General features: G+C 39.4%; 1 protein-coding gene across 1 annotated transcript in view; it reads right to left on the bottom strand.

Moving 5' to 3' along the window:
- LOC111864465 (adapter molecule Crk) overlaps positions 1-16,870 on the bottom strand; it is a 43,152-nt gene that overhangs the window by 12,784 nt on the left and 13,498 nt on the right. Inside the window, exons 2-5 of the mRNA XM_023851724.2 lie at positions 16,051-16,173; positions 8,020-8,224; positions 7,387-7,515; positions 462-566 (exon numbers count right to left, since the gene is read on the bottom strand). Of these exons, the coding sequence (XP_023707492.1) occupies positions 462-566; positions 7,387-7,515; positions 8,020-8,224; positions 16,051-16,173 (562 nt within the window). The remainder of the gene's footprint in view (positions 1-461; positions 567-7,386; positions 7,516-8,019; positions 8,225-16,050; positions 16,174-16,870) is intronic.

Raw genomic sequence — 16,870 nt, 5'->3', positions numbered from 1 at the left:
CAAACCAAACGAGGAGGTTATCGCCGAGACAGAAGCGTATTTTGAAGAGTTTGACAAATCGTATTTTTTGGAGGGGTTAAAAAAATGGCAGAAACGTTGGGAAAAGTGTATCGACCTGAAAGGAGATTACGTTGAAAAAAAAAAAAAAAAAAGTGAAAAACTTGTGTCTTTATTCCTAACACAGGTACTTATTGATCGACCCTCGTACATGTTTCTTTCAGTTCATATATCACATGTTTTACATTGTATATCCATTTGTGATCTAGTTACTGGCTTTCCCTCATATACAGAGGTCAATGAATGGCTTCTTCTAAAAGATGAAAACGTGAACCACTTAAGGCCACTGGTTCTATTATTATTTAGAACAGATATATACAGACAGATTCAAATCTATGACCAATATTTATTTAGAAAACTAGGATTAAACAGAATGGCTAACCACTCCATACATTGAGAGATACCTGAATATTGGTCCTACGTATGGCAGCTTCCTGCTGATGACTGACTGTGCCACCACCTGACCCTGGTCTGTGACCATCACTCAGACATTGTTGATTATCTTCATACTGAAACAGAGCATACGTGAAACTGACATATTAAGTAGAAAAAACTTTATAATCATCAAACTGAGGAAGATTACAGTGGAGGCCTATATATTACTTTTAATATTAATCCATTATGTTTATACTTGCAAACTGTTGCAATTCTAGCTACTTACTGAGCAATTCAATTCATAGTATCAACTCAGTTTTCATAGTTTCCTGGCATACTATCTATAAACTCAAAGAACATTATAAAAAAAGGAAACAATCAGGAGCAATTAAAGTCTTATTAGGTAATTAATACATCCATCTGACTAAAACTAGTTTGAATACTGCACAACAATTGGATTTATATAATTATATAATAATTATAATATAATATAATAATTATATTCTTGATTATCCATGTGTGCATTATTGAATTTCAACTTTATCCACATGCCTCTTTTTAGGCTTGTTCACAATCTGGTAGAGTGCCTACTACTAAGTTTGCTCAGTCTGTACTTCCATCCATCCATCCATCCATACGAGGTGCTATCAAAAAGTTCATGGAGTAGGTCAAAAAAGAAATGCTGGCTAAATTTACTCAAACTTGGCTGCCATCTCCTTCAAAATAGTCTCCTTGGGAAAGTATACAGCAATCTCATCAATTTTCCCATGCTTCAGAAGCACTGTGGAAGTCATTTTCTTTAATGCGGTCAAGTACCACTTGCGATTCCTTTTGGATGTCAGACACTGTTTCAAAAAGTTTAAATTTATTCATTCCGGGCCATCACACTAGTCAATACTATACAATGATTTCACTACACCATTCGGTGTGACTCAAATGTGTGTGTGTACATACAGGATGTCCCAGGAGGAATGTGCCAGACTTCGGGAGGGCATTCCTTATGTTAAGTATGCTGATAAAACCTAAAACACCTATGTCCAAAGTTTAACGGTTACGGAGATAATGGCCCGGGAAAAGTGTGGTCTTCTCGCGGGTCCATGCACTGTAACTGTCAGCTGACAAGTCTTATCTATGTTTGTCCTTGAGTGTGGTGATTCATACTGGCTGTAAGCTTATGTGCTACCTTCAGGGTACGTTGCGGCCTCGTCGTGAATGGTTGGTAAATTAGTTGTGCTGAGTTGCTGAAATGCCTTTTGTGTTTTCACACGTGGAATATTGTGATATGCATTTTGTGTGTGGATTTTGCGGTGGCAGTGCATATGCTGCTGTCGAAGAATACCAAAGGCGTTTTCCCGATCGAAGGATTCCATCTCGAAGTGTATTTACGTGAATTCAGCAGACACTGTGTGATACTGGTTCTCTACCAAGTCTTTCTGTGCACTCTGAAATGGAGGATGTACGAATGAGAAACACACGAGAGAACATTCTTGAGATGGTTGAGAGAAGTCCGTGTATGTCCACTCGTAGAATGGCCTCTCGCATCGGCGTATCAGGTATGCAGGTGTGGCAAACTTTACATGATGAAGAGTTGTATCCTTACCATGATCAAAGGGTACAACATCTGGAACCAGGTGACCATGCTCAGCGTTTGGATTTGTGCCACTGGATAAAAGCTCAGCCCGAACTGTTAAGCATCATTTAACCGGGACGGTGTAAATAATTTACAAAATGTGCATATGTGGTCCCATAATAATCCACATGAGATAATGGTAATGAAATTCCAAAAGAGATTATCTGTGAATGTAGGGTGTGGTGTGCTTGGGAACAGGTTGATTGGACCTTTTGTGTTTCACAACAATTTAACTGGAAACACGTATGAAGCCTTCCTGAGGAATGAGTTACCATGTTTGTTGGAAGACATCCCATTAACAATAAGGAGCCAAATGTACTTCCAACATGATGGGGCTCACCCACATTACACTCAGCATGTGAGACATAGATGAATCCTTCCCTAACCGCTGGTTAGGTCTTGGTGGGCCCGTTGCATGGCCACTGAGGTCGCCAGATCTTACACCTCTAGATTATTACCTCTGGGGCCACATGAAGACGTTAGTCTATGAGACTAAGGTCGACTCATGAGAAGCACCGCGGGATCATATTTTTGCAGCGGCAGAACACATACGTCACCATCCAGGCAACACTGCTTCTGCTATCCAATCCCTCATGATGCATGCTGAAAACTGTGTTGCAGCTGGCGGAGGACACTCTGGACAACTACTATAAAGCAGGTACTGTATTTTAGTACAGTTATGTAGTCGGCTTACACCAGAATGTGCAGTCAGCCATGTTACATCAGCGCTTGCCATTTGTGTCATGTACAGTGCTTGGAACCCTAAGGACAACCATGACATGGCGTGCGAGTATTTTTTAGTTCAATTTAATGGCTTCATGTCACTCACAAGTTAGTTTGATGTTACGTACATTATTAACATTATAGAAAGCACATATTCCTGCCGGTTTTAATATGTATTTGGTAATCAACAAGTGTGCAACACCTGTCAAAGTTTCACACTTCTCTGGCCATTATCTCCGTAACCGTTCAACTTCGGACACAGGTGTTTTGGGTTATATTGGCATACCTTAACATAAGGAACACCCTCCCAAAGTCTGGCATATTCCTCCTGGGACACCCTGTATATTGTAACGTGTCGGGAGTAGGTACTTCCATGGCAACACAATAACAGTGAGCCATGTGTAGAGAAGGCCGAAACAATGGAGCAGGGTTTCCCCAGAGATGGTAAACAGAAGGTTCGTTGCATAACAACGGACTGTCAGAACAGCGGGAACGGAACTGTGAGGAATGGTGTCTGGTATCTGGTCCGCATAATTCCTATATAAGAGAGTTGGAAGCAGAGCCAGATAAGACACGTATGAACGAGACACTTGAGATCCAGCCACAACCAAGGACAGTGGAGGTGTCGCAGCCGCAGAAGGCACTAGACGTATTGAAGTAGATGCAGTAGCTGTGATACAGCAAGTGATTGTAGTTGTATTCCTGATTCTAAGTGTGGATGAATGAGTTCAATAATCATTGAATCTGAAGGCTACGTGAAGTTATTTGTCGCATGATATTCCCAACTGGTGACAACTGGTGTCAGAAGTGGGCACTGTTGCACCACAGTCTCGTACCAACAATCAGTGAGAAGACCCGGAGGTACAACAATGTCAACGAGTGCCGTCCACACTTCAGGTGCTGTTACGTCGACATAAGGAACCCCTCATGAAAGACATGATCAAGGATTGGACACTGTGGAGGGGTCGACCCACTCAGAAATGGAAAAGATGATATAGCGCACTGAGGAGGGACCAGTAACATAGAAACACCGGCCTCCCCACCAAGAATGGATGAGGAGAGAATGGAAGTGAGGAATGAACGTGAGACAATGGGACCAACAAATTCTGGACTACGGGAGTGCTCGGGATGAGCACCGCTGAAGGAAGGGGCGGATGCGGTAGAATGAACACGGCAGAAGGACGTGTCAAGAATGGCAAGACCAAATGCACACATTCCCAGCAAAAACACCAAGGGACACCCGAAAGAAAGGAAGCACCGTTAGACTGTTCAGGGATGAACAACCTTAGAAGGGAGCAATGTAACGTGTTTGGAGTAGGTACTTCCATGGCAACGCAATAAGAGTGAGCCGTGCGTAGAGAAGGCCGAAACAATTAAGCAGCGTTTCCCCAGAGATGGACAACAGAAGTTTTGTTGTAACAATAGATTGTTGGAACAGCGGGAATGGAACCAGGTGGAATGGTGTCTGGTATTCGGTCTGCATAACACCTATATAAGAGAGTTGGAAGCAAAGCCAGACAGACACGTATGAACGAGACACTTGAGATCCAGCAATGGCCAAGGACAGCGGAGGTGTCGCAGCTGCAAAAGTAAGTAGAAATATTGAAGTAGATGCAGCAGCTGTGATACTGCAAGTGATAATAATTGTAAAGTGTGTGACTATAGAAGCGAAGCACAATAAATAATCGCTACATCCTTGACGGTGTGAGATTATTCGTTGCGTGACAATATATATATATATATACAGGGTGTCCCAGGAGGAATGTGCCAGACTTCAGGAGGGTGTTCCTTATGTTAAAGTATGCCAATATAACCCAAAACACCTATGTCCAAAGTTGAACGGTTACGGAGATAATGGCCAGGGAAATGTGAAACTGTGACTGGTGTTACACACTTGCTGATTACCAAATACACATTAAAAGTGGCAGGAATACACGGTTTCCATAATGTTAATAATGTATGTAACATCAAACTAACTTGTAGGTGACATGAAGCCATTAAATTGAACTATAAAAATACTCGCACGCCATGTCATAGTTGTCCTTAGGGTTCCAAGGACTATGCATGACACATGAATGGCAAGCGCTGACGTAACATGGCTGACTGCACATTCTGGTATAAGATGACTACATAACCGTACTAAACATACGATCACAGAAAATCTCTTTTGAAATTTCTTTACCATTATCTCATGTGGATTATTATGGGACCACGTATGCAAATTTCGTAAATTATTTACACCGTCCCAGGTAAAAGACACCTCATCACTGAATAAAGTGACGCTTAACAGTTCGGGATGAGCTTTTATCCAGTGGCACAAATCCAAACGCTGAGCATGGTCGCTTGGTTTCAGATGTTGTACCCTTTGATCATGGTAAAGATACAACGCTTCATCACGTACAGTTTGCCACACCTGCATACGTGATACACCGATGTGAGTGGCAATTCTACAAGCGGACAGACGCGGACTTCTCTGAACCATCTCAAGAACGTGTTCTCGTGTGTTTATCATTCGTACATCCTCCCTTTCAGAGTACACAGAAACACTCGGAAGAGAACCAGTATCACGCAATGTCTGGTGAATTCACGTAAATACACTTCGACATGTAATCCTTCGATGGGGAAAACGCCTTTGGTATTCTACAACAGCAGCATGTGCACTGCCACCGCAAAATTCATATCACAATACTCCATGTGTGAAAACACAAAGGGCATTTCAGCAACTCTGCACAATTAACCTACCACCCATTCAAAACGCGGGCGCAACGTATCATGAGGGGAGCACATAAGCTTAAGGCTAGTGTGAATCACCAGACTCAAGGACAAACATAGATATGACTTGCCAGCTGACAGGTACAGTGCGTGGACCCGCGTGAAGACCACACTTTTCTGGGGCCATTATCTCTGTAATCGTTAAACTTTGGACATAGGTGTTTTGGGTTATATCGGCATACTTTAACATAAGGAACACCCTCCCAAAGTCTGGCACATTCCTCCTGGGACACCCTGTATATATATATATATATGCTTTTACATGTTTCGGTCAATTAATGACCATCTCCAGAAGGCAAATAATAACAGTCGAGGAAACTTCTATTACATAAATCATAGTGTATCAAGTTCAACGTTGTCCAAAGTTTTATACATAAAGATTTTAATTAAGCTAAAATGTGGTAAGTTAAAGTATTAATAAAAATCTTAAATCGCTAAGGTTTGTGTCTTCATGCCCCTTCTATCAATGGGAGATTGGGTAGACTGGAGCCTTTGGACGTCTCTTCCTTATGTAGCTGGTTAAGAGTGTGTGTTTGTTGGTGTGCTGCTTCTCTTTCATTGTTCGTTGAGTCACAGTGGATGGTGTAGTCAAACCATTCTATAGTACTGTTTCAAAACATTGTGTCCCTTCACTTTCATTTTCAATTTGGAGAACAAAGCAAAATCACAGGGGGCTAAGTTCTTAAGCCCTGAATTAGATGGAGGTGAGTGGTCACCTTCACTATCCTGCCACTTTACTCCCAGGAAAACATAAACAAGTGCATCAAGGTGATGTCTCTGTTTATATGAAGATTGTAGACTTAATTTCTCTATGGCATCTGTATAATTATATGGAATACGAGGAAAGAAACGATAAAAACAGAGGGACACAAACTTCTGCTGGATGTGCTCAAGCTTATTGGCATCAGTTCAAGTGATGGAGTTTCACAAACTACTGAGGCATATTCCAAATTGGACCTGAGTAAAGTATAGTACATACAGACACTCCAGGGAGGAAAATCTGTAGGTTATGGAGCGAATAAGGCCTAAAAACTTTATGCATTCAGAAAATACGTAATCAACATGTGTCTGGAAATATAATTTTGAATCCAAGAAAACACCTACATCCTTAATACTGCTGGTGCGTGTAATGATAGCATGACAAAGCTGATACTTGTAATTTAAAAAATTAGTTTTCCTTTTGTATGACACAACAAGTGTTTTTGCAATATTAAGTCTCATGGAAAGCAATGTACCAGTCACTCACAGAATTGATGATGATGATAATAACAGCAATAATAATAATAACAGTAATAATGACCGCTTCTGTGGTCTAGTGGTCAGAGTTCCTGGCTATAGATCCAGAGGTACCATGTTTGATTCCCGGCGCAAACAGATTTTCTGAGAAGTACTGGGTCTAGAATGGGGTGCACTCAGCCTCGTAAAGGTAACTAAGGAGTTATTTCAAGGAAATAGCGGCTCCGGTCTAGAAAACCGAGATTAACGACCATGGGGATCTGTTGCATTGACCACATGACACAAAATTTGGCACTAACTTCGCCGACATGCGGCAGTCACTTGGTCAGTATAGTCAGCTTGCAGACTACAGGCCACGGAGTTTGTTCAAATAATAATAATAATAATAATAATAATAATAATAATAATTTAAATCGACTGTGCTCTCAAAAATTATTCCTTGTTCAGCAACTACTGCAGCAGGTGCTGTTGCTATCATGATCAGCACTACTACAACCACGACAACAAAGCATGTCAATCAATTCAGAAACAATCTACTAATTAAGAAAATTAAAGCATAAAATGTGAATAAAAGTAAGTTATAATTCTACTACCTTCTGTATATATGGCACAGGAATAGAACCGGTCTGACCAAGGCTATTTCTTGCTGTCCACCACTGTTCTTCATCTTTGGACAACACAGTCAGCACTTCACCCTTCTTAAAAGGCAGGTCATCTTGATCCTGTAAATACAGTGTAAAACTACTCACAAGCCACTTAATATAGTTCTTAAAAACATCATGTACACTAGAAGTTTTAGTGATTTTGCTTTTCTGCAGGAGTTATCTTCTGCCCTGAATACGAGGCAGTAGGTTCCTCCAAAACACTGGTAACCAAACAATGGATAAACGCATCACAGTCCAGAAGACCTCAATTCAAACTATCTCTTACTTGGAGTAACAGTTTGTCCTTCACAAACAGTGGGTTTCAAATCCCTCAGTACTACAGGGCTGGCAGCCCAAAAAGCAACACATGGCCAGTGAAGGTGAAGGACTGCATATAAAAACAGCACACATCTAACAACGTTTACTTAGAAAAGAATACTTGATATTGTAACATGTAGATACAATTTGCTTGTTCACTTGCAAAACAAAGATAGAACATACTGAATTCCGTACTATCTTTATAATAGTAACTACTCAAACTGTGATGAAAATAAGTAATTATAGTTCTCAAATTAAACTTACACTTCCTTCAAAGTCATATTTGGCCATAACTTTCTCCACCCTTCGTGGTGCTGGCCTGATCAGGGGTGTGGTATCTAGATAATGCAACTTATAAAATGCTAGACACTGAGGAAGATCTGGAAACATCTGGTCACCAATTCGGTATCTTGTCTGTTCCCCCTGCTGGATTTTGTTAATTATGTAATGGCTCACTTTGCTATCCTCCCTGTGAAAGAATTCAGTTACAATTACAACTGTGCACTCTGTAGATTAAGGGCAAAAACACTTTGAAGTACCACAAAACAAAATTATTCAGCTGATATAAAAATGTTACGGTTACATCTGTATTCAAGCATCACACACAGGAGGCAAAGATACAAATTTCCGCGAATTCTTGACTTTTGTGTGCACAAGGTATCCTACCCTTTTCTGGACAGGTCTCGAGTGTACAAGGTGCGACAATTTAATTCCCAGAATGGCCCTGTGAATGCACAATTTGCTTACCTGTGCACTAGTGGCTGCTAGCACCTTCAAAATACTCTCCTTTTGAAGCTATGCACTTTGTGAGACGATGGTTGCACTGCCAGAAACAGTTCTGAAAATCGTTTTCATGGTGGAGAATCCAACTGTTAGGCCAGAGTTGTCTTTTCCCCCGAATATATTCCCATGTCAGCACCGTTTGTTTGTACTGTGCCCTCACTGGAATCTGTCCTTTGCATTTTTGGCTGCCCACGTCTTAGGTCATCTTGCATATCTTGTCCTTCCTTCAATCGCCTATGCCATTCAGAAACATTCAATTTCTTCATAGTGTATTCACCATAAGCCACTGTTAATAGGGCTAACATTTCACTAGCACTTTCACAAATTCTTACAAAAAACTTTACATTTATCTGCTGCTCAAATTTCGTGTCACTCAATTTTCCGCCAACAGTATACCATGGATACGCACTGCTACTTCTGTTGCTTGGGAACAAATGACTCATTTGTTCTGTCGCTCATGTAAACGCAAGTTGGAACATCTCCAAATGTGTTTGGGTACATGAGGTTGCTTGACTCAACACCTCAGCGACACATTGCAGCCATTCTGGGAATTAAATTGTCGGACCTTGTATTCTGAGGATGGAGCATTGAGTCTGTAGCCAGCAGCTACTACACCTCCTGTGACCACAGGGCTTACAATACAGGAAATTATTCCCAAGGAATAGTAAAAACTAAGAACACCAGTAAAATTCCCAAAGCTGCGGTTCAAATCTTCTGAAGGACATGAGGATCAGAAAACTGAAATACGTACAATGGCATTCATATTATCAGGGTTATTAAAAAAGTGATGGACATTAATGTGTAATATTGTATTTAAGCATCCCATTGCATTACTATAACTTTTACATACAATAACATATTGAAAAGTTTTGTCAACAATGCAACTAGTTTATTCTTTCCCTTTGTGACAGGGAAACTGAAAAAGGAAAGAATAAAATAGGCGTGCTGTTGACGGGACTTTTCTATGTACGAGTATTATTGTGTGTAAATATTAATGTTTCAAATTTGGAGAATATGTAAGAATATGCTACAAGGTTATGAAGTATGCGTATAATCTATAGTAAAACAAGTTTGAACATCACGTGGATGGCTGCTGTGTTAAGTGTGTCTTTGTCTCTGAGTTAACATTCTGTGATTAGTTTTGTGGTGGTGGGGGCAGGGGGTGGTTGAAGCCCTCTTACATTCACAGAAGAACACTGGTACAATAAGCATAAGAGTATCCTACTCTGAGGAAAGTAGGAATGGGTGGAAAAGTTCAGAAGTGGCAGAGCAAGTAATGCTGATGACCATTCATGCCAGACTGCATCATCAAAAATGGTGGATAATGTTGACTGAGCCGTAGATGGAAGAAAACAGTTGGATTATTATCACTGCTGTATCCAAAGCTTTTGACTCTGTATATTCCTTCATGCAGGAGAACCACAGTCATCACAAACTGTGCGCAAGCAGCCTGCAGATAATACGAACATGCAATTCTTGCAGTAATATCAAGGAGATGAAACAGTGAGGCGCCGCTATGAACATAAGGGCAAGTGACAACACATTTCACCTTCAATGACCAACAAATCTGAAACAGCGCTTCGCGCTGAAAACTTCAACTGTATAAGATGGAGAACTCCAAGGCACTCCATATTTACTTTATTTATTGCCTTATTTAAAGCAGGGGGCACATAGCATAGTTGGTTGAGGCACAATGCTACCAGTCAGAAGGTCACAGGTTCGATTCCTGATTAAGTCACTGGATTTTTCAATTTACCTAATCCTTCCAACGGCACTATGGCCCTGGGGTCGACTCAGCCTCTAACAGAAATGAGGACCAGGAATCTTCCTAGGGGTAAAGGGCAGCTGGCGCATAAGGCTGACAACCTCACTGCCATCTGTGAGCTGACTGTCTAGAAAAATGTGTAAGCCTCGATGTCTCACAACCCTATGGGTCTCCACAGCCTCTTACAGGGATAGCTTTAGTTTTACATGATTTAAAACATAAAATCCCAAAAAGTACTATGTTTTGGAGGCTGTTCAGTATCCATCATCAGGCGAAACACAAAGAAATGTAAACTGACTTGTAGGGTCATTAGACAGAAATCTTCAACATTCCCGTTTTTCATTTATCTAAGGAAGAAGACACAAAAGTAACTTTTTAATTTGAAACAAATGATGAATGAAGTCCACATAAGCTGTAGTAACAGCAGTAATTCAATTATTCAACATCCTTTATCTACTGATTTACAGAAAACTATAATTTTGCCTGTAGCGCTGTCTGGGTGTGAAACTTGATCTCAAACATTAAGGGAAGAACAGAAACTGAAGGTGTCTGAGAGCAGGGTGCTGAGGCAAATATCTGGACCTAAGAGGGAGGAAATAATAGGACGTCTCAAATAACTGCATAGCGAGAAGCTTCATAACTTGTACTTTTCACAAAATATAATTAGAATAATCAAGTCAAGGAGAATGAGATGGGTGGGACAAGTAGCATGCATGAAGAAGAGAAATGCATATAGGGTTATATTTGGGAACCCAGAAGAAAGAGGCCCTTAGGAAGACCCAGATATAAATTTGAGAATAATATTAAGACAGATGTCTGAGAAATAGTATGGGGTAGTATGGAGTAGACAAATCTGGCTCAGGATAGGAACCAGTGAATGACTCTTGTGAACAAGGTAATGAAACTCCTGGTTCCATTAAATGTACGAAAATTCTTGAATCGCTAAGCAACAAGTGGCTTCTCAAGAAGGACTTACATGCATTGACTTAAGTGAATGATTTACACATTGTATAAGTAGCAGAAGCGCGTCTAGTTATAGGCCAGTGACTGGGGGTGTAAGTGAATATAGTAACATCATGTATGTTCCAAGCAGGAATATGAATACTGACGTTTTCTAGTACTGCAGCGCATTTAGTGTCATTATAAATGTTTACTAAAAATAGAGCATCTGAGTGGTGATGCCAGGTATTTAGAGTCTGCATGAAAAAAAAAAACTACTGGAAAATTTCTTTGTATGTGCTCAAGTTTCTCTGAGCCATTAATTGTAACAGACTTCCGAGCAACATACGCAAACTCAGGTCCTGCCCTGGCCACAGCAAATACAGCACGAGTAATATGTCTATGGTAAGATAAAAAAATGTAATGCTAACTCTGTAATGGGCTGTAAAAGCCCATGGGGTTGTGAGACGTCAAGGCTGCCACATTTTACAATCAACTCACAGATGGTGATGAGGTTGTCAGCCTTAGGTGCTAGCTGCTCTTTTACCCCAAGAAGATTCCTAGTACTCATTATTATTGGAGACTGAGATGACCCCAGGGCCATAGTGCAACTGAAAGGATTAGGTCAATTGAAAAACATCCAATGACCTCACCAGAAATCAAACCCATGACCTTCCAGCTTGTTGCATAGTGCCTCAACCAACTACACTACTGTATGGTGGAAAATGAGAATCACCCTCATGAGGAAAATAAAGTTTACAGTCAACAGATACACCCAAATCCTTCACGTAACCACTTCACATTACATGAACATTTCCAACAGTATACTCATAATTTAGCTCATTTTCCCAGTGAAAGAAATTACTCTAATTTTTCAGCTTCATAAAATCAGGAAATCACCAATCATGAACACAACAAATATCTGACTGTAAAAGTAAACAGTCATTATGCAATTTAATACCTCCATAAACTTCACGGTCATCAGCAGGGCCCGGATTTTGATGACATGTCATCTTTTTTTCCTTGTATCCTATGCGATGCTCTTAAATACATAAATCTCTGATATGAGCTGCTGGTTACAGAAATGTAAATTTTATAGGTAATATTTTGTCATTTTTTGTCATTTTTAGGTTAAAGGTCATTTTTTCATTTTGGGGGTAATTTTTTGGTAAATTTTTGGACTTTTAAGGGCATTTCTTCTCATTTTTGGCCATTTTAGGGAATTTTTCTTCATATGTTTCCTGAAATGTGAATAACATGGAAGCGAAGTGTTCTTTCTTTTCTCCTTTAGGTCATTTTTCTGGATTTTTTCAATATTTTCAGGTCATCAAAATCTGGTGCTCTGGTCATCAGTAAGAGGAACACATCCTGAATGATTAATTATACCATATAAATATTTAATACAAATATTAAAAATTAATGGCCCCATGACTTACTCTTGAGGTGCATATGACAACACAACAAAAGGCAATGAGGGTGCACCAGAACTATGCATGTAAGACTGTATGTTAGGTAAATGTGAAACCAGTTAGACTAACTGCGAGAAAATCCATAATTATTAAGTCTATGAGGAAGCAGTTTATGTGGAATGTCAAAAGCATAACCAAAGTTAAAATAAACAGAATAAAACAAATTGAAAATGCTTAGTGAGAGTGTCAGTGACTACAGTAGGTTCATCTAAGTGTGCACCACTCTAGCTGAAAGAAGTAGAGCCATGCTTTCTCGAAGCATATACATTTTTACAAGAATATTGGGATTCTCACTTTAACATCTTATCAACTCACTTCAACCATCAAAGTCTGTCAGATGTGTTTCACTTTTAAAAAGCTTTGCAACAGAAGGTGAATCTGTTACCGAAATAATCAGATCATCTCTTTTTGAAGCTATGAAAAATGTGCAATTTCTCTTCATGATGTATTATTGTATGGTATTACAGAAGCAGAAAGTGAATTTGGACTTTCAGTTGTAGCCACAGGGAATTTCTTGCTCATAGCATCTTGAAAAGTAGCACTGAGGTTGGTGACAGCTACATTAACAGCAGTTTCATACACACTAGATCAACCACACACAGGAAGTATGTTACAAAGCAAAGTATAGGTGCCAGCACCGACCTTTCTGTAACTACACTCACAATTTAAATCATTCAAATAAAGATCAATCCTGAAAGGTGATTTTGTATCAGGCTTAACCAATCAAGAGTCCATGGGAACAGACTGCACGACAGTTTTACTTGCAAAGACGAGGGCAGCATCTATGTACTGCCTAAAGTCAAGAAGCATCCCCTTTTATATTAGAATAATGGTGGCAGTTTGGCAAGGCAAACTGCACTCCCAGTCAGAATCAGGAGCAATGAAGTTCCGTAATAAAATAACATGAACATTGTTACTGTCAGAATATTTTCAAGGAAATTACAATAATTTGTGTTAACTTCCAGTTTGGTGTCTGAGGAAACAGCAGGGCCATCAATTTGGGCCATAGAAATTGTGAATTTCAACATATACACATTCAGGGCAGGATTCTAAATCAAAGCTACAGCTGCAGGGGTATAAACTGGTGGAAATGGTGATTAAAGCACCAACACCATCAAGTCTCTATTACTGTACAGCCTGTCAGAATGGAAAGTGGTAAAGCAATCAGGACATAAACACATCTTGTTGACAATATATAATATGTAAGAACTATGCTACCATCAACACAACAAATATTCAGTTATTACACTAGATCTTTTTTACTGCAAACGTGCTTCGGCCATGCATGACCATCACCAGGCAGGAATACGTATAGTTATTGAGTATAGTTAAAATAGCAAATACATTATTAAAAATATAAAAAGATAGAAATAAATAAAGGTATACTATATATAAAATGTTGGAATATTATTTAAAAATATTAAAGGTATATTATCAGCATATAAATTAATATTAAAAGGTATTAAAATATATATGTAGGTGGGTTAGGGGCCTGTATGCCAACTAAAATACTTTATATTAAGGGTATATCCTGCTACAGTGTACAAATTGGGCGCATGTGTTGTGTAGGTCTTGTTGCTGAAATTCTACATAATAAGCCTGGTATGTGAGGCCCAATGCCACAAATGAATGAGTGTCAGTCATGTTAGTGTTTTAAAGTGCTATAACTTGACTGTATAGTAACACATATCAGTGGCTTACGATGTGCAAGTTTGGTGGTATGTGGGTATTTGATATGGTATTCCCACGCTATATGTCATATATATATGAAACATGCAATGTGGCGTATGTTTCTTGTCTGGGCATATACATGTTTGGTGTGTATGGTGTGTTCTACACTTTGCAGTGGTCTGGGACACATCAGCTGTTGGCCTATGCCGATGATGTGAATCTACTGGGTACGTACCATAAAGAAAAACACACAAACTTTAATTGGTGCAAGTAAAGTGGTTGGTTTAGAAGTAAACACAGAGAAAACTAAGTATATGTTGCTGTCTCATCACCAAAATGCAGGGCAAAATCATGACATAAAGATAGGTAACAGATGTTTTGAAAATGTGGCACAGTTCAGATATTTGGGAACAACGATAACAGATCGAAACCTGATTCAGGAGGAAATTAAGAGGAGATTGAACTCAGGTAATGCTTGCTACCATTCAGTCCAGAACCTTTTGTATTCTCGTCTGCTATCCAAAAACACAAAAATTAGAATATACAGAACTATAATTTTGCCAGTGGTTCTGTATGGGTGTGAAACTTGGTCTCTGACATTAAGGGAGGAAGAAAGACTGAGGGTGTTTGAGGAGAATATTTGGACCAAAGAGAGATGAACTGACAGGAGGTTGGAGAAAATTGCACAATGTATGTAACTTGTACTTTTCTCCAAGTATAATTAGAATGATCAAGTCAAGGACGATGAGGTGGGCGGGGCATGTAGCACGAATGGGGGAGACAAGGAATGCGTATAGGATATTGGTGGGGAAGCCAGAAGGAAAGAGACCACTGGGAAGACCAAGCCGTAGGTGGATGGACAACATCAAAATGGAACTTAAAGAGACACAGGATGGGATGGTATGGTTTGGATTGATCTGGCTCAGGATAGGGACCAGTGGAGGGCTCCTGTAAACACAGTAATGAACCTTCGAGTTCCATAAAATGCTGGGATATTCTTGAATAGCTGCAGAATTGGCAGCTCCTCCAGAAGAGCTCAGCTCCATGAGTAAGTAAGTAAGTATTTGATATTTTAACTATACTCCAATCTGAGGCAAAGTTTTTTATGTTAATATTCAATACATGTTGCACTGATAAGGATCCATATCGGTATTTCAATAACTATATGTATTCCTGCCTGATGATGGTCATGTATGACCGAAACATGTTGCAGTAATAAAGATCTAGTGTAATAACTGAAATACTTGTTGTGTTGACGGTACCATAGTTCTTACATATTATATATTGTCTGTGACACACAACAGGATGCAACCTATGAAAATAACACATTGTTGAGCCATGTCTCAGACAAATAATACTGAAATTGGCATAGCAACCATCATAAAATTCAAACTGATGTTCCTAAGACCTAATGTTCTGATAAAAAAACGTTGAAAGAGCTGCTGAAATGCATAAGAAACACTGAGGAACCATTCAAGCTTGCACCACCGCCACCGCTGCTGCCATCGCTGTCATCATCGTCGACAACGACAACAACATGGTCATGATGTTGATAATACACTCTTTGCATAAAATTTTAGAACCGTACTCTAGTGACTGCTCATCTTCTTACACCACCTCAGATGGAATTGTGAAGTATCTGGTTATTGCACAAGGTGACTTACTCACCTGACACAGAGAACAAAATCCCCATGTATTGTAGTGCTATCCCTCACAAGAAATACTCCTCCTTCTTTCTCCCCCATAAGCAGATCTGTTGCATCCTGCCGAGACATAGGGCCAAAATACCAACTGAAAAATAAAAACATTAATATTCCACATTAATGATAATTGTAATCTTTATACTTTCACTGTAATTTGCACCTGAACCCATTAGCTTATGTTTCATGTTACCATTCTTTGTGAACCTTCTGAGGGATATTAGGTCAAAAACATAATGGTAGATCATTTACAGAGCATCAACCAAAGAGAATATTAGGTTTGTTACTTACATTTAGTGGTGGTCATGGATTGAAAGAAAGGAAAGCTACCCCAATGCAGGACTGTCAAAAACAAATCCCATATGAAATTATGAGTAATTAGGCATAGATATACTTAATTATGAGTAAGTCCACCGAGAATTACATTCCTTAAATTATGAAAACTTATAAAGAAATTAATTGAATGTAGATCCAGATTTCTATCAAATAAGGATACACTGTTAAAACTTATTCTCTTCATACATCTTTAAAAGCGATCATATAACATTTATGCTCTAATTAAAAGTAATAAAATGGATGGAAACAAGTACCAAGTAACTTTAGGTGAAAGTGCAAGGGAGTAATAAGTAAAATTGAAGACTAAATTAAACTAACACCATGGAGCACATTCTTTCTTCTCGGTTAGGTGAGAAATCCCCAATCGTTCATAATTATGTGTGGGAGCCACCCACACTGAATCATGCGCTAGCCAACCAGTGCAGATCATGGCATTTACAACGCGCATCGGT

This window comes from Cryptotermes secundus, unplaced genomic scaffold, assembly GCF_002891405.2.
Source record: "Cryptotermes secundus unplaced genomic scaffold, Csec_1.0 scaffold706, whole genome shotgun sequence".
Classification (NCBI taxonomy): domain Eukaryota; kingdom Metazoa; phylum Arthropoda; class Insecta; order Blattodea; family Kalotermitidae; genus Cryptotermes; species Cryptotermes secundus.
The sequence above is the reverse complement of the archived record's forward strand: the minus strand, read 5'-3'. Positions and strand labels throughout refer to the sequence as shown.